Source organism: Salvelinus sp. IW2-2015, linkage group LG24 (assembly GCF_002910315.2).
Source record: "Salvelinus sp. IW2-2015 linkage group LG24, ASM291031v2, whole genome shotgun sequence".
NCBI classification, from domain to species: Eukaryota; Metazoa; Chordata; class Actinopteri; order Salmoniformes; family Salmonidae; genus Salvelinus; species Salvelinus sp. IW2-2015.
The window spans coordinates 2606244-2624323 of NC_036864.1; the positions used below are offsets into that span (position 1 = coordinate 2606244).

The 18080-nt window shown below is 43.0% G+C and overlaps 1 protein-coding gene and 1 long non-coding RNA gene across 2 annotated transcripts; both read right to left on the reverse strand.

The window, feature by feature from the left end:
• Nucleotides 1-338: 338 nt before the first annotated feature.
• LOC111951451 (lamina-associated polypeptide 2) lies at nt 339-18020 on the reverse strand. Its single transcript, XM_023969544.2, has 6 exons — nt 17471-18020; nt 9677-9794; nt 9126-9275; nt 8797-8906; nt 1468-1571; nt 339-1256 (listed from the first exon to the last, which is right to left on the reverse strand). The coding sequence occupies exons 1-6, from the start codon at nt 17699-17701 to the stop codon at nt 893-895; spliced, it is 1077 nt and encodes a 358-aa protein (XP_023825312.1). The 5' UTR covers nt 17702-18020; the 3' UTR covers nt 339-892.
• LOC111951452 (uncharacterized) lies at nt 2178-3150 on the reverse strand. Its single transcript, XR_002875604.3, has 3 exons — nt 3062-3150; nt 2420-2485; nt 2178-2266 (listed from the first exon to the last, which is right to left on the reverse strand). It is a non-coding gene; the product is annotated as an uncharacterized lncRNA (long non-coding RNA).
• Nucleotides 18021-18080: the final 60 nt, after the last annotated feature.

Sequence of the window (18080 nt, forward strand, 5' to 3'; positions counted from 1 at the left end):
TTGAGAAGATATTCCATTATTTATTACAATGAATACATACATTATTAATTTGGCTACACAGACAATTTCAATTAAAAAAAACGGGGCAGGGGCATATAAGAGCTATATGTGTGCATGAGTTTTAAAAATCCCCGTCTCACACGCGCGTACGCTGTATAGATGGTTCGATCAAGAAAAAAATTATTACAATTGGTTGAAATTCCTTCAGTCTTTTCCTGACTGTTTTTGCTAATAACATTTACATTTAAGTCATTTAGCAGACGCTCTTATCCAGAGCGACTTACAAATTGGAAAGTTCATACATATTCATCCTGGTCCCCCCGTGGGGAATGAACCCACAACCCTGGCGTTGCAAGCGCCATGCTCTACCAACTGAGCCACACGGGACCACAATAACTGCATTAGATTACAGCGACAGCATTACAAAGCAAACCGCGTGAAACACAGACACGCACACAGGCAATTCTCTCTCACAGACTCAAGCAAATGCAATCATAAGACTACACCGTGCAGAGACATAAAACAAAAATAGACCACATAAAGCAAGTTCACATAATTTGGAAGCCACTGTTTCGGTGTACGTACGTTATCTGGAGATGAGTGGTGCGACTGGCTTTCTCTCAGCCTCACAGGCTCAGATGGGGAAAGGACAGACAAACAAACAGAAGACGGTATTGTCATTTCAGAATGAGAAGCGGTGGTCATCTTCAAGGTTCAATATGTCATATTGGACATTGTCGTCTCCAGGAGGTGTTGACAAAGATTAGGCTACTGTACCAGACCACTTAACCAATTATAAGTGACAGATACAGGAGAAGGGAAAAAATACAAGAATGCCAAGGAAGCGAGGGACGATGACAATGAAAATGGTGGCAGTAACATTATGCTGCCTTCACTTGCGGACCTCACTGCCACTGGTCTGCGTGGAATCTGAGGACCCTCCAAAGGGCGCCATAGCGTTGGTCTCCATGGTCTGGTAGACGAAGAATATGAAGCCAGCTACAACGCTGAGAAGCAGCAGCTTCAGCCAGACAGGCAGGCCACGGGGTGGTGCTACGGCCTTGCCAGCAGAGGGCGCCACTGACGTTACCAGCCTGGTAGAGGGGGGCAGGGTGGTGACTCTGTGGACGGTGGCGGTGCGGCTCTCCGTGTAGGAAGAGTTAGAGGCGGAACGCAAGAGGGTCTCATCTGTCCACAGGTCACCAGACTTTAGGGGCCTGCCGGCTGCACCTCGGATGGGCCGTCGACAGGTGGCGCTAGAGGGACAGGAAAGGTAGAAAGTTGAGTTTCATGGTGACATTTCACACATGAGTTGCCATCAGGCAAGTATTACTATCAAGCTCTTAACAAATTAGTTACAGGACACCGCTTTACAGGAATGACAAGACTGTGGGTGGCAGTCTGCCAGATATAGCAATGTTTTATTGAAGTTGTTTATGTTGATAGAATAACGTGCGTGTGTCTTACTTGATTCCTGTTGGAGTGTTGGTCTCGTAGGGGAACATCTCCTTCAGGACATCCTTCTCATCCGCCCTGCTGGGTGTCTGCTCACCAGCTGCTATCTTCTCCACCTGCAACACACATTTTAGTACACTTTCTTTAGACGTTGAAGCTGACATGGAGCGATGAAGGTGAGGATGAGACATTGTTCCATTTTACTTGTTACAAAGTCACTGCCACATTCACATATGGTATTATTTTTGGAAAAGGCTAGAGAGGGTGTGTGTACACCTAAGAACCACTAGGTGGACCTGTTGCAGTCCTCTTCCCATGTGAACACACAAGACTTTAGAGTCTTCTTTCACTCCCCTCACTTCAGCTGGCACTTAAGCAGCTGTACTGGTACAGACAGACAGCTGTGCGCCACACACACACTACAGTAGCCCCATTCATAATTGTCACCCATTTGTTTACAATTACACCATGTGTGAGGAAAAGACGTGACACCACAACACAATTAAATTCACCTTAAAGTTCCCATTTCCGGGTGCCACCACAACAAACCACTGTGAGAAAAACAGAACTCTATTTGAGAACAACTGTTGTGCAAAGACTGTATACCAGAGTAAAGCGATTGGACAGCGTGTCAAACTTGGCAGAAAGAGATGATAGGGATTCCAGTTGTTCCTTCAGGACTTGAGATGGGGGTGTGTGAGACATGGCTCACAGACCTGACGGTGAAGGAGGCAAAGGGGTCCCTTCCAGACAAATGAGGTAGTGAGGAAGGCTTGGCTACTAGGAGCGGGCGGACTTCCTGCGGTACCCCCTTTAATATGGAGTGGGTAAGTAACAAACTGGATCAGTATCCTATACTCGTAGAGTTGGGCCATCTCTTAGACAGGTACATTTCAAATCTAGTGAGCAATATTACAGTTGTGGGCATCCTAAGAGGACAGTGTGATTATGATCATATACCCACCAGAGGCCATTGTTTCAAGGGTCTAATGCCCTGTCCTACTGGAGCATGGACACTTGGTGCAGGTTCCTGAGATGACCACAGATACAGATTAGAAATATCAGTTATAGAAGAGGTTGGTTGATATACATACAGACCCAGGAGAGACTGACGGCAAGAGAGTGAGACAAAAACGAATAGCCAGTGATCAGAGCACTGAGGAAATTGTGAACAGATTGAAAATCAGACAAAACACCGAATACAGAGTGATGTCCCAAGTACTACAGCAGGTGAGAGAGATGTCCCAAACCTCTAAAAGAGCAGTATTGAGTAGGGAAGTTGGCTCATGACTGGGAGCCTAATCAGTCAGAGTGAGAGGAAGACTACCATCCTCCTCACAGCACAGCTAGAATAGAAGAGAATGGATTTATTTGTTCACAAAAGGGAAAGAAAAGTTGTGGCTTTCGAATTAGATAAACAACACACACAAGACAGATACAAACATTACACAAGAAACAAAGTCACGAAAATTAATTTTTTAAGTGGATGAAAAAGTCTTTGGTCTTGGTGGCAGAGAAATCTTCCAGGACGTTCTCCTTACACCAGAGGTCAAACTTGTCCACTGAGTTGAAACAGTCGAGTTGTTTAGCTTTGTGCTGCACTCACCGTTTACACAAGGTAGGCATTGTTCCCAAACCCATCCAAACTCAGTTCCAAGTAGATCAAATCAAACCATGTTCATTTAACCAAATCAGGCTGGCGTCAAAGGAATGCCCGTTGGAACCAAACATCGACATGTAGCTCATCCTGTTTAATACGGAGACTAGAGACTAGCTAGAACTATAGAAGAGAGTGGTGAGCATACCTTCCATAGTCCCTCTACCACCAGCCCCCCTCTACTTCCTCGATCCTTTTTGGTTTCCGCTGTCTCTCTTGCCACACCTCATTTGGCTTCCTCTAGGGTGTCAACCCATTCTGAGTGGGTGAAAACACGGTTTAGTGATGAACTTTCACTTCCTTATTTTATCAAATACATTTTACCAAGACAAATACACTGCTCAAAAAAATAAAGGGAACACTTAAACAACACAATGTAACTCCAAGTCAATCACACTTCTGTGAAATCAAACTGTCCACTTAGGAAGCAACACTGATTGACAATAAATTTCACACGCTGTTGTGCAAATGGAATAGACAAAAGGTGGAAATTATAGGCAATTAGCAAGACACCCCGAATAAAGGAGTGATTCTGCAGGTGGTGACCACAGACCACTTCTCAGTTCCTATGCTTCCTGGCGGATGTTTTGGTCACTTTTGAATGCTGGCGGTGCTTTCACTCTAGTGGTAGCATGAGACGGAGTCTACAACCCACACAAGTGGCTCAGGTAGTGCAGCTCATCCAGGATGGCACATCAATGCGAGATGTGGCAAGAAGGTTTGCTGTGTCTGTCAGCGTAGTGTCCAGAGCATGGAGGCGCTACCAGGAGACAGGCAATGTTCTGAATCGTTCAGTGGGGTCTTTCTCGAACATATCATCCAACACTATATGCAAAATTTGGATTTCATAAGCTGTTGACAGAGCGGTGCCGCTTTCTCACAGGAACTTTTGAGGATTTTTGCATGTTGTGGTGGTAGTCTGCAAAGACGTTTCTGAGTCGCAAAAAGCTAAATTAGCATGAACCAAGCTAAATTAAATGTAAAAGGCATTGAAAACGCTTGTTTTTGTGAGAAATATTCTGTCATGTCTCAAAATCGATATCCATCTTACCTCTATTGTTTTATGTCCTCTGTATTCAGAAGAAAGATGAGTTCAACGGTGAACCTGTCAGTTTAGCCTCAATTCTCGCACAGCAACCAGCCTAGCTGAAGCAATGGTATTTTCCTGGTTTTTAACCACTTCTTGTCTCTGGCCTACATTGATTTAGTCATCCTAATTTGGGCCACCCAACGGTAAAAGCGAAAATAACTTTTGAACAGATTATGACAGAGACATGAGTTTGGACTATTGGTTTTCTTAGAGGAGCATCTACACAATTAACATAAATCTACCAATTAGTCAAAAGATGTGTTTTTGATTGGACACCCTACTTCATCTGCCTGCCCTCCAGAACACCTACAAAACACCAGGTGTCACAGGATGGCCAAGATAAAACCCAAGCCACGGCCTGTTCTCCCCGCTTCCTTCACCTCCCCAACAAACATTTACCCTGCCCCCCCCAATGAACATTTATCATTGTCACAGCGTAAATAAATAAATAAATGTTTTATTACAGTTCCATTCACTTCTCACTCCCCCCTGCTGCACCCCTATGGACATTCGCCAACTGACTCTTCCCCTGCCCGGAGCATAACATTTTCACTGTACCCTGCAGTTATATATGCATCCCTGTACATGTGACTAATGAACTCAATCTAATGCCACACCCATTCCATCTTAAGACAGACATCCCGATTCTGACGAAGCAGGCTCTCTCGACTATGATTACATCTTATGTCTCCATCATTAACGTCAAGTCGCACAGGCGAGAAGCACATCAACACCAACAAAGTTAAGAAATAATACCCACGCACAAATGTACAAGTTAAAATGTAGCCTAACAATACATTGTTCTAACGTGACAAATCATTTTTAGTTCCCAGTGATTGACCAAAAGGCTGTTTCTATCTCCCAGTAAGTGAATAAATGAGGGGGCAAGGAAAGCACCTTCCTACTGGTCTGCCAGGGAGTGAGGGAGTGGGGGCTCTCCAGATCTCTGTGGCCCTCAGGGACACTGTGGCTGGGGGTCTTGACTGGGGGGGCCGCTGGGTTTGGCTCTGGGGACCCAGAGCGCAGCAGCATTCACATTCAGGGGGAAGTCTTGGTCAGGGACAGACTGAGGGTAAGACACAGAGACTTTAGAGTACTTGACTAAATAGCCAAAATGCCAGGTGGGTGGGTGACTCTTCAACATTAAGGTTCAGCATTAAGAAAAATATATATGCAAAATGGCACAGTCACACATATCTTACTATAACTAAGAGACACCACTGTAACTACGTGATCATTAGCTATGTACACCCATTAAACAACTTCCAATATCAATCCGTGCCATGATCACAACAACAATTCATAGCGACAGTGAGTGACAAGTAACCACAAAGAACCCCACCGCCTGAGCTGGGAACCTAGATACCCGAGTCAGTCTGGGTGAGGGAGACTCAGCCCTGGCTGTTAGGACAACGTGATAGATAGTCCTAGTGGACTGGGCATGGGCTAGGCCCTGCAGTAATGGAGAGGGCTTAGAGGTTGGCTTGTCTGCCAATATAGGCTTAGGTTCCTTAGGGACTTCCTGGAACATGACAGAGGGGGAGAGAGAGGCGAAAGGAAGTTAAATAGAGGGAAGACTGACAAATGGATCAGAGGGAAGTTTACTCAGGACATCACAAACTCACTAGAAGCAGAGGTGCCTTGCCTCTCTGGGAGGGGGAAGAACTACCTCACCAGCTGATAGCTCAGATGGAGCAGGAGGATGAGGAGGCGGCCTAATAATGGAGTGTTCATTGTTCACTATAGCTGAGGAAGACCGTGGCAGCAGGTGATGTGGTGAAAGGGGGGACACACCCACCCACACGAGAGTAGCTTCCCAAACAAATCCAAACATATATTAAATAGTGGATGTAGAGAACCCAGTGAATTAAGACATTAGTCTAAGCCTTACTTTGTGAGACTGCTTAACTAATTGTATACTACATCTCATTTCAATTACTTACTTATACGCAGCTTTTAGCTGCAGATGTGTACAATTCCAAATAAACCTTAAATATACAGTATATAACATGACTAACACTATCCACAAAAAGGTGACTATCAAGCGAAACACTACTCCATCACACCACAAACCTAGTGAGATGGATAGGCTTAGTGTATATTACAGAATCATCGCTTGCAGGGACCATCTGGTCGACTCTATGAGAGGATCTCCTCAATGGGCTCTTTATTTTCAATACAGGATGCTCTTTCTCAAGATCATCATCCTCCTCCCCCTCCTGAGCATAGATCTAAACACACATACTTCTCAGAACACCCGACCTTCCACCTCTTCTCGAACACACCTTACAAAGCCAAGTCCACAACTTCAGTGAGTGAAGTTGGCAGTCCACAAACATGCTTTAAAGGGATAGTTTGATATTTTTCCAATGAAGCCCATCGACTTCCCCAGACTCAGACGAACTCTGGGATACCATTCTGAAGTCTATGTCCAGTATGTAAGAAGTTAAAAGGTGCGAGACAAAACGAACTGGGCTTAATTTCCAAAATCTCAAACTCTCTAACTTCTTATGGCTGGGGGCAGTATTGAGTAGCTTGGATGAATAAGGTGCCCAGAGTAAACTGCCTGCTACTCAGGCCCAGAAGCTAAGATATGCATATTATTAGTAGATTTGAATAGAAAAGTCTGAAGTTTCTAAAACTGTTTGAATGATGTCTGTGAGTATAACAGAACTCATATGTCAGGCAAAAACCTGAGAAAAAAATCCAACCAGGAAGTGGGAAATCTGAGGTTTGTAGGTTTTCAAGTCTTTGCCTATCCAATATACAGTGTCTATGGGGTCATATTTAACTTCCTAAGGCTTCCACTAGATGTCAACAGTCTTTAGAACCTTGTTTCAGGCTTCTACTGTGAAGGGGGAGAGAATAAGAGCTGTTTGACTAAGGGGTCTGGCAGAAGGCCATGAGCTCAGTCAGGCGTGCGCCCGTTAGAGGTAGCTGCGTTCCTTTTCATTTCTAAAGACAAAGGAATTGTCCGGTTGGAATATTATTGAAGACTTATGATAAAAACACCCTAAAGATTGATTCTATACATCGTTTGACATGTTTCTACGAACTGTAATGGAACTTTTTGACTTTTTGCCTGGCCTGCGCCTCGTGAATTTGGATTTGTGAACTAAATGCGAACAAAAAGGAGGTATTTGGACATCTATTATGGACTTTATCGAACAAAACAAACATTTATTGTGGAACTGGGATTCCTGGGAGTGCATTCTGATGAAGATCATCAAAGGTAAGTGAATATTTATAATACTATTTCTGACTTCTGTTGACTCCACAACATGGCGGGTATCTGTATGGCTTGTTTTGGTCTCTGAGCGCTGTACTCAGATTATTGCATGGTGTGCTTTTTCGGTAAAGCTTTTTTGAAATCTGACACAGCGGTTGCATTAAGGAGAAGTATATCTATAATTCCATGCATAACACTTGTATCTTTTATCAATGTTTATTATGAGTATTTCTGTAAATTGATGTGGCTCTGCAAAATCACCGGATGTTTTGGAGGCAAAACATTACTGAACATAACGCGCCAATGTAAACTGAGATTTTTTTTGTATAAATATGAACTTTATCGAGCAAAACATACATGTATTGTGTAACATGAAGTCCTATGAGTGTCATCTGATGAAGATCAAAGGTTAGTGATGAATTTTATCTCTATTTCTGCTTTTTGTGACTCCTTTCTTTGGCTGGAAAAATGGCTGTGTTTTTCTGTGACTAGGTGCTGACCTAACATAATCGCATGGTATGCTTTCGTCGTAAAGCCTTTTTGAAATCGGACACTGTGGTGGGATTAACAAGTTTATCTTTAAAATGGTGTATAATACTTGTATGTTTGAGGAATTTTAATTATGAGATTTCTGTTGTTTGAATTTGGCGCCCTGCACTTTCACTGGCTGTTGTCATATCGATCCCGTTAACGGGATTTCAGCCGTAAGAAGTTTAATGTGGTTATAATATCCACATGAGACAGGCAGCTTCAGTTGAGTAGGTTACCATCTGGTAGGTTCAGGATTGACACCAGATGGCACCAACATCTCCCAAAGTATCAGGAAAGAAGGAGGAGAAAAGTAAAAGGAGGAGAAAAGTAACCACTCAAAAGATAGGTTTTGCATAGGAGGTGTGAAAATAATGAGTATGTTCTTGCAAGGAAAGAATGAAAGAGGGAGAGAGAGAGTCAAAGAGACAGAAAATAGTGGACTAGAGGCACCCAGTGGCAGAGAGAAAACAAGCTAATCCAAGTCAATTGGCTGGTCCTGAAATCAAAACCTGCTGCACAAACACCCAGCAGACAGACACACAGAGGGTCCTTCAAACAGACATTTGGTGCTTTGTTTTCCACACAAATGTAATTCCCACCCCAATAGGAGTCTCAAAGGACACAATTCATCTTTCTCAATTAATATTTGAGACAGGTTTAAAATCAACCCTATGTCTACTAATCACAACTTGAGATATGCATGCTATTTAACTCATATTTCAACACATTCTGTATGGCAAGCTTTGAAGGAATAAAAACCATGACGTTGGCCTAGGGTGAGGATGTGCTTTTGTCCACTGATTAAATAAAGACAAAATAAAAAGAGGGACTCACCCGGTTGTGCTGGCTGCTGCGGGTCCTGGTGGTGACTGGGGTCTTCCCTCTGCTTCTGACAGGTCTCTCAACCACGGGGACTGGCTCTGGTCCTGGGACTGTTGTCATCTCTAAACACATACACACCACACAATTTCCATCAATGTCATGCTCTGTCAGTCAGTCTATTAACCAACAAATCAAATCGCATGATTTGTATTATCCCAGAGGACCAATTTGGTTTTGAAGTAGGCATCTCTGGAAATGTAATGTGTCAACTGCTGAGATGAATCTGATTTGAATCTGTAATAGCCTGGTCTAAGAGGACGATTAAGTGTTACGTTTCTTACCTTCCTCCTTGTCGCTGTAGTGGTATGAGTCAGAGTTGCCGTTGTGGTTGCTGTCTACCTGAGTGATGACCACCGGTAAAGCAACGGCCTCAGGAGGACCATGGTCCAACAGCTTCTGGAGCCTTCTCTCATACAGCTTACGGGTTGAGGCTGCCATGACAAGACATTCAAATAAATTCAATGAAACTTTATGAATCCCCTTCTCATACGGTCTATGGGTGGAGGCTGCCAAAAGCTCAGACATTATTCAAATGAATTCAACACAACTTTATTAATAAACAAATGAAGACTGCAACAATAATGGCCATTATTAAAATAAATTCAATACAACTCTTAATTCCCTTCTGTAGAAATATAGAAGGCATTCTATGTCTCGATCAAAGTAGTAGTTTTATTTACATGGTCGGTATACAAGAGCCCATCACAATTAAATATATATTCCACCTACCATATAACCAACAGGCAATCATAGACTCGATAACACAGAATGAACCCAATGTTTTCTAAAAACAATGCCCCTGGCAAATGTACTAGCAGACTGACTGACTCACCCACGATGGGTCCTGCGTTGAATCCATACTTGAGCAGCTCGTCCTTCAGGCCCTCACTGGTCAGCTCAGTCACATCCAAGTCCTCAGGCCGAGGCTTGTCCGTTTTCCTCGTGGCTTTCTGTGAAAGAAGGGCCACAGGGGTCAGATTGATGCAACATGAAAAGTGTTGAGATCTATAGGTCACAAAATTAGCCTACCACCCATCGCAGAAGGATGACTTGAATTGGCACACCCATTCTAGTAATTATATTTCTTTGAGTTATTTTTAATGCACTTCAAATAAAAAGGTTGGATTCAATTTGTGCTGGAGCTCGCCAAAACACAAATCCAAAGAAGCAAAGCAAAGAAATCCATTTTGTGCTACTGAACATTACAGGGTTTAACATTTGAAATCCACAAACTGAAATGTCCAAATAACCTCTCTGCAATGTAACTCTGCAGTGTGTGAATGTGTGTGAGAGAGTTGACTGATCTTTAGATTAGTGTTCTCTTTACCCAGCTCCTTGGGCTGCTTCAGCAAGCAACACCACAGATGTTAAAACCCTTAAAAATGTTTCCAATCACACACTAATTATCAGCAGAGCTAGTTTAACGCCCTCTCCTGACCTAAACCATCATGATTGATCAACACTGCACGTAAAGAAACAAGTCTCCGCTCAGATGAATCATCAGAAAGATATGTTTGCCTAACGCAAGACATGCATCATATACACTGAGTGTACAAAACATTAAGTACACCTGCTCTTTCCATGACAGACTGACCAGGTGAATCCAGGTGAAATATTTGATCCCTTATTGATGTCACCTGTGGAATGCTTTTGACACCTTGTACTCCATGCCCCGACGAATTGAGGCTGTTCTGAGGGCATGTAGTGTGTCCGCCTTTCCCCGAGGACGAAGAGATTTCCTCCTCTAGACGTTCAGAGATAAAATAACAATACTCTCCACATTGTGGCGTACACATGCTACACGCTGGTTGAACTACTCAACCACTAAAGGTGGTAAACAACCAGAGAGCAAACAGAGCGGTATACTACGAAGCATTTTTATTACTTATTGTTAATGCCATCTTTGGTGTGCTTATCAATGCAGAAGCACCTTTTTCCTTCTATCTCTTGTTGCGTTGTGGGCATAGACATATAATCCATAGAAGGGTGTTGACTGTTAAACTCATGGATACACTAGCAATGGCTGCCAGTCTTGAATGGGAACTGCCATCTATGGATTATATGTCTATGGTTGGTTGCGGCTGGCAGTTTGCCTTTCTCAACATTCAGAATATAATAGCGCAAAAAACTGTTTGGAAAGCAAATACTGTTATTACTGAATGTGTAATGTGATAGACATTAAAAATGTTTTTGTATTTGTCTCTTTTACACTGAACAAAAATATACAATGTAACATGTAACGTGTTGGTCCCATGTTTCATGAGCTGAAAAACAATGCCAGAATGTTCCATATGCAAAAAAAGCTTTTCATTTTGTGCAGAAATTTGTTTACATCCCTGTTAGTGAGCATGTCTCATTTGCCAAGATTAGAAGTTGATTAAACAGCATGATCCTTACACAGGTGCACCTTGTGCTGGGGGAAAATAAAATACCACTTTAAAATGTGCTGTGTGACAAAACTGCACAATGCCACAGATGTCTCAAGTTGAGGGAACGTGCAATTGGCATGCTGACTGCAGGAATGTCCACAAGAGCTGTTGCCAGAGCATTGAATGTTCATTTCTCTACCATAAGCTGCCTCCAACATCGTTTTAGAGAATTTGGCAGTACGTCCAACAGGCCTCACAAACGCAGACCACATTTAACCACGCCAGCTTAGGACCTCCACATGTGGCTTCTTCCCCTGCGGGATTGTCTGAGGGGGGTGGGGGGTTGCTGAGGAGTATCTCTCTCTGTACTAAAGCCCTTTTGTGGGGGAAAACTAACTCTGATTGGCTGGGCCTGGCTGCCATGTGGGTGGGCCTATGCCCCATGGCTGTACCCCTGCCCAGTCATGTGAAATCCATAGATTAGGGCCTAATGATTCATTTCAATTGACTGATTTCCTTATATGAACTGTAACTCAGTAAAACCTTTTAAATTTGAGCATGTTGCATTAATATTTCTGTTCAGTATAATTCATAAAATATTTAAATTAGTCCTCTTCCTCAAATGAAGGGGATGATGACAAACTTTGCTAGAGGAATGGTATCGGATTTCATTGGTCCTCAACCTCGTGGCTCAGACATTTCATTACGGATAAATGGAGTTAGCCTGCCCTGGAGCAGGTTAGTTAGGAAGGATTTTTGGGCGTAGAAATGTACCTGGCTAAAAAGGTGAGCCACTTTCATGGAACCAGTTGACCAAAGTTAACTCCTCAAACCTGATTCGTAGTATAGGGCTCAGGTTCAATCCCCTTCAACCAGGCTGCAGAGAATGTATCCACTCTGCTGACAAGTATTTTTCTAGAATGGAAAAACATTCTAGCCATTCTGTTTAGTCCCAGAAACTGATGGGTTGGGCCAGACCCAGAACACACATGGGTAAAGCGGCAGCTTGAAAATTTGTAATTGGATTTGATACTCTGATTAGTTAGAGATAATCCGATCGCTGATGACTTTGTTTTGTATAACAACTCATTTTGATGTTATCACAAACAACTTCAATGATGGCAGTCTCAGACTGAAAAATACAGCAGTGGAAAAATTCAGTTTGAGTCATTAGACAAGGTATAGCGGCCTACCGGCAGTCACCTAGTATTCGTTTTTAGTGAGTATTCCTCCACAGAGGTTGATGATTGTAGTTGCTCACAGCCAAAGGGTATTTTCCCCCTTGGCCTAGGCTGTGCAACCGTATCGAAACGCCCCGCCCCCAGGACGCCTCTACGGCAGAGCTAAACAACTATCACTTTCTGTGCATGTGTTACTCTGACTCATATTTCTTAACAGCTAGAATAAAAGCCCTGCGTCTATTTGAACAAATATGTATATATACTGTGTGTACGTACACACACACGTATGTAAAGGTTGTCCCCAACAAAAACAAAATCTTGGTCGACCGAAAGTGCTCTTTCGACCAATTGTTTGGTCGACATTTTTAAAATGTGTATTTTTCTATACATAGACACACCCAGTGTTTCAATAAAATCAACTCCATGCATTGAGCTTGTCTGATGCTTTAAGCTCACGGTTGGATGAGATAAGACAAATGCCTCAAGAGGGTGGCAGAGTTCTAGATAACCTGACCCAACTATTCTCTTCCTGCTGGCTTTTGCAGATTCTGCCATTACTCGCCTGAAGTTGCTGGTAATAGACTACACGAGGAGTCGGCAACCTTTCATGTGGAATGCAAATATATCTTACCATTTCTACCAATCTGTGTGCCAGTTATGATTTCCATATGCAAATATTTGTGAAACAGATTCATTTCATTCATAATAACGTCTTCAAAATGATTGTGATGTGGTTAAATAAAATTCTATCCAAATCTAAAATTGTACAATGTAAAAAGGAACTTCTATTGCCATTGCGAATTATAGACAAATAGCCTACATAAAGCCAACAAATAAAAACATTGCAGCCTGCAGGTTAAAAAAAATATCCTGATAATAATAAAGTAACCTATAAATCACATTGGCTACACATGGCCTGTCTGCAACAAACTTGAAACAACTAACTTCCATCCGGACGCTTGAAACATTGTATAAAATATTCTGGGCCCTCAGTTTCCAACGCCAGTGAGCGCGGGACAGTAACACAGACACATCTGTAGGCTATTTGCACAAAGGTTAAGAAGCAGTGATATTGCAGAAGCAAACATAAGCAGGACGCAGACAAATGTAGGGTAAACCAATTGCATTTAACCTACATGACAGCATAACATGTAGCCTAGCCCCGTCTACACATTGCATCGGGGGAAAACAATCTGTGTTTTAACCATAAAATAACATACAACTATTATTTAGCTTCTCAGTGACCATGCAACACCGCACATCATTGAAATTGGCCAGAGTAGCCTGTTGTGCCTTGTGCATAAAGTTGCAAATACGCATAAGGTACGGATTTTTAGCTATCAGGAAGTCCAGAGACCCCGGCCACGCAGCTACTCTGTTTGCTCTTCAGTCTAGAATCTTTTTGTTTGAAGCAAACACACCTGCCATGATAATATAGCACCATCCTATGAGCTTTGGATTCAACTCAATGTAAAAACGGTACTGACGGTAAGACAATTAATTAAATAAAGCACGTCGGCCTAATTTGTTTCGGCATACTCCCCAGCCGATAACAAATCCAATTCCTTACCATCTCTGCCATGGTCGGTTTAACGTGTAAGAGTTGGGAATACTCTGCCTGACTGACTTACAATGACGCAAGCAAAAAAAGTGACAGGAATTAGGAAGTTCTATAACTCTTTCTATGGTTCTTGCCACATTCCATTGGAACTCTGTCATGGTTCTCTTATCCATAGTACATTTGAAGGAGTGGGAGTAGTAAGGAGAGAGGGAAAGAATCTCAGACAGAGAGGGGGATTTAGCAGCTATCAGTCTCCCACTAGCCTATATTAGACTCTTTACTGTGGGCCTCAGTAAAGTTGGAGCTGGATCTCAGCCCAGCACAGCACATTTCATAATCACAGCATTCCAAGGAAGAAATAAGGGGTGGGGAAAAGGAAAGTTAGAGAATTCCTGTTTGTTCGCTCACTTTTCATCCGCTCCCTGACCACACACTTTAAAAGGGAAATTAAGGCACTGAGCTCATGGCTAGCCCCAAGGCCCAGACCATCCCTGTGCTTTAAGTTTTGTGTTAGGCTACTTGCAGAAGGTTTGTAGACTAGAGGTTTAAATTATATGGAATACAGATTGCATCAATGTATTGCAGAACAATATAGTTCAGTCGCATGATCGCCTAGATGTCCAAAATGCTCTTTCTGACTAAGTGGTTGTTTCTACACACAGAAATCAGCTTGGTGATGTAATATTGAAACTGACCATTTTATGTGGCTTTTGGGGGTAGACTATAACAAATTGCTAGGTTGTGAATTATGATGATGTGCATATGGTTAACCACCTTTATGAATGGTTATGTCAGACATGATAGTTTTCATATCTGTGGTCCTCATGATGACCGCTGCAAGCGGAAAACTCCTAAACTCCCAATGACAAACCATTCAACCTCAGTTGAACTAAACCGTAGGAGAGAAAAACAGTACTTCGCTTTTTTTTAATCCCAAAGGGTTTATTTTGATAGCTGTTATGAGTGAAAACGTGTGTTTAATATTCTGAGTGTGCCAGTGGATGTTTGCCTCAAATGCTTCATGGTAAGCTATAAAAACACATAGACAAACATGATTGGGAGTCAGGTGACTAAATGAAAACATCAGGAAGAGCACTGCTGCAATAGCATTTAAATCTAATGAAAGTACTAGCCTACACACCCCCACTTGTCACACACAGTTAACCACACATCTGTTCAGGGATAGTCCGTGCACACATTCCTCTTCCAGGGAAAGAATTTCCTCAATAAAGAGACCAAACCCCATAGGAAAACAGCCCCATCCTCCACACCAGGAGCCTTGATTTCCTTCAATCCCATTACCTATACCTATGCCATTTCCAGCACACTCAAAACTCCTTAAAGTTCCTTTCCTCTTCTCTGCATACCAAGGCTTTCCCCCTAACATAAAACTTCTCCTGTCCAGTTCCATCCCTTCTATGGATTCCACCACTTATGACACTAGCTGCTTTTAGCAAAGCGTGTCTATTTTCATACACCATCGTTGCTTCCTATTGTATTGGGTTGCACAAAATCAGTCCGCAGGAAGTTAAATAAAATTCAATTTCAACTTACTGTGCCAGTGGGCAGGATGGTTGGTCATTATGAAGGGGAAAATAAGACATTTCTAAAATAACGTATTATTAAAACAGACTTTACAAACGTGGGTCTGTTGTCTTTAGTCTCAAATTCCACCCTTCATAATGAGCAACCGTCCTGCCCACCAGCAACAGTAAGTTGAAATGGAATTTTATTTAACTTCTAGCTTCCCGCGGACTGTGCCCTATAATCTCAGTACACAGCCCTGGGTCTGAACTCCTCCCTATGCAACTGGGTCCTGGACTTCCTGTCAGGCCGCCCCCAAGTGATGAATGTAAGCAACATTACCTCCGACACTGAGGCCCCAAAAGGGTGCATCCTCAGTCCTCTCTCCTGTATTCCCACGACTGCGTGGCCTCACAGTTCCAACTCCATCATCAAGACGCGCCAGTAGAAGGCCTGATCACCAACAACGACAAGACAGCCTACAGGGAGGATGTAGGCACTGGGATGGCGTGGCGCCAGGTAAACAACCTGTCCCTCAATGTTAGCAAAACAAAGGAGCTGATTGTGGACTTCAGGAGGAACCAGGCTGGACATGCTCACATACTCATCAACGGGGCCGCAGCGGAGATGGTAAATAACTTCAGATTTCTCGGCATACACATCTCAGAGAAGCTGAAATGGTCTTACCACACAGACACTGTAGTGAAGGCGGCACAACAGCGACTCTTCAACCTCAGGATGCTGAAGAAATTTGGCCTGTCCCCGGGGGCCCTCACAGTGTTCTACAGGAGCACCAACGAAAGCATACTGTCGGGCTGCATCACAGCCTGGTACGGGAACTCCACCGCCGCTGACCGCAAGGCTATCCAGAGGGTGATAATGGAGCCGAACGCACACTGCCTGCTCTACAAGACACCTACAACACCAGGTGTCACAGGAAGGCCAACAAGCCACGCCCTGTTCTCCCTGCTTCAATCACTCAGACGCAGTGACTGCATCATGGCAAAAACTGAGAGATGGGCCAATAGTGCCTACCCTCAGACCATCAGGCTGCTGAATACCCCCCACTAGTCAGCTACCCCCCCCCCCATGAACATTATCCCCCACTGCTACTCCCCCTGTGGACATTCTTTCTCCTGCTGCTCCCCAGCCCAATGACATGAATAATTGTTGCAGTTGTTAATATGTATATTACTTTTTGTTTTTTATTTCACTTAAATGATCATGCTGCTGCTCCCCCTATGGTCACTCCACCCTACCCCGTGAGTCTACTCTGCCTCCACCCCAACGGACATGTATTTATTAATCCATTACTGCCACAGTTATGTATATAGTGCTATTTCTATTGTTTTTATTATCATTTTCATTATTTTATTTCACTAGTCCTGCATGTTGGAGCTCAAAGCTCTTGGAGACTTAATAATCAGAAAAACTCACAGCTGTAATTAAATCAGACTGCCACCTGCGCCGAATACAACATTGGTAGACCTTTCTGAAGGAACTATGTTCTACTGTCTCGAAACCGAGTTAGTATCTCGAAACCTTGATTTACAAAAGTCAATTTCGACTTTGTATGGCCATGTTTACTTACATATCTCGACATATTCAAATAGAATGGGTATTTACACACAATTGAGTGGCGAGAATGGTTTCCATAAGGAAGCATTCAGCAGTGACACTGGCAGATATTTTAAGCGGGAAACTTTCAGCTGATTTGTAATACAATACAGCCAACATGTGTTTGTTTTTATATTTAAAACGAGATGGAACTCGCTGTAATTGAAAAGATGGGAGATATCAATTGTATTTAAAAAATAAAATGTAATTACCTAGAAGACCAAATAACATCGATAGTTTTTAAGGGAGATTAAAACACCCTACAAAAGAGTAACGTCTTTCCTACAGACATGTACTTGCAACATTCACACTGGAAACATTGTTACAAATATTATATTCGCGCGCGGGAAAGAAAAATCTTTAAAATAACTCACCCTGCCCGAGCGACTTTTGTTTAAGACTACGGGGACTGGAAACTCCTCGTCGCTGGAGAAGGCGTCTGTAGATGAGATCTTCTTGTTCTGCACGGTCAAGTTTTTCAGATACAGCTGCACATAAACGTCCTTTCGCTGGTCTCCGGTCGGGAGAGCAACATTGTTGGCCAAAAGCTCGCTCTTGAGTTTATCTTTGGTGAGAACCGATGGGTCCTCCAGATATTCCGGCATGTTGCTCGCTATGAAAAAGCAACTCCGCCTCCGTAACAACAAAATGAAGTATTTAGCTGGCTATGTTAGCTAACTGACTAAGTAACGCTTCTTGTTGGATTAAATCTGTGAAACTACCCGTGTACACAAACTTGATAATTCCTGGAACAATTTTAGCACGTTAGCTTACTAGTTGTGGCGACTCTTTTGTAAAACTCTTCTCAGTAGAATGAAGAAGTGAAAGCGCTAAACATAAGACAGACCTCCCCTTTAAAGTACGTGGTCTTGGACTATTATACCAATATGTGCTAGCTTGCTAGGACACCGGCCCTCTGCCAACATTGAAGGAACAAACGCCGTGAGAATGGAACCATCTGTGTGTGTGAGAATCACTGCCCTG

Excerpts from the sequence above, each read along its gene's own strand:
- LOC111951451 (XM_023969544.2), bottom strand. The coding sequence starts at position 17,701 with ATGCCGGAATATCTGGAGGACCCATCGGTTCTCACCAAAGATAAACTC. Across the intron at positions 9,276-9,676 it reads CAACGCAGGACCCATCGTGG|CCTCAACCCGTAAGCTGTAT; the intron begins GTGAGTCAGTCA and ends TTGTCATGGCAG. Across the intron at positions 1,257-1,467 it reads AACACTCCAACAGGAATCAA|CGCCACCTGTCGACGGCCCA; the intron begins GTAAGACACACG and ends CTGTCCCTCTAG.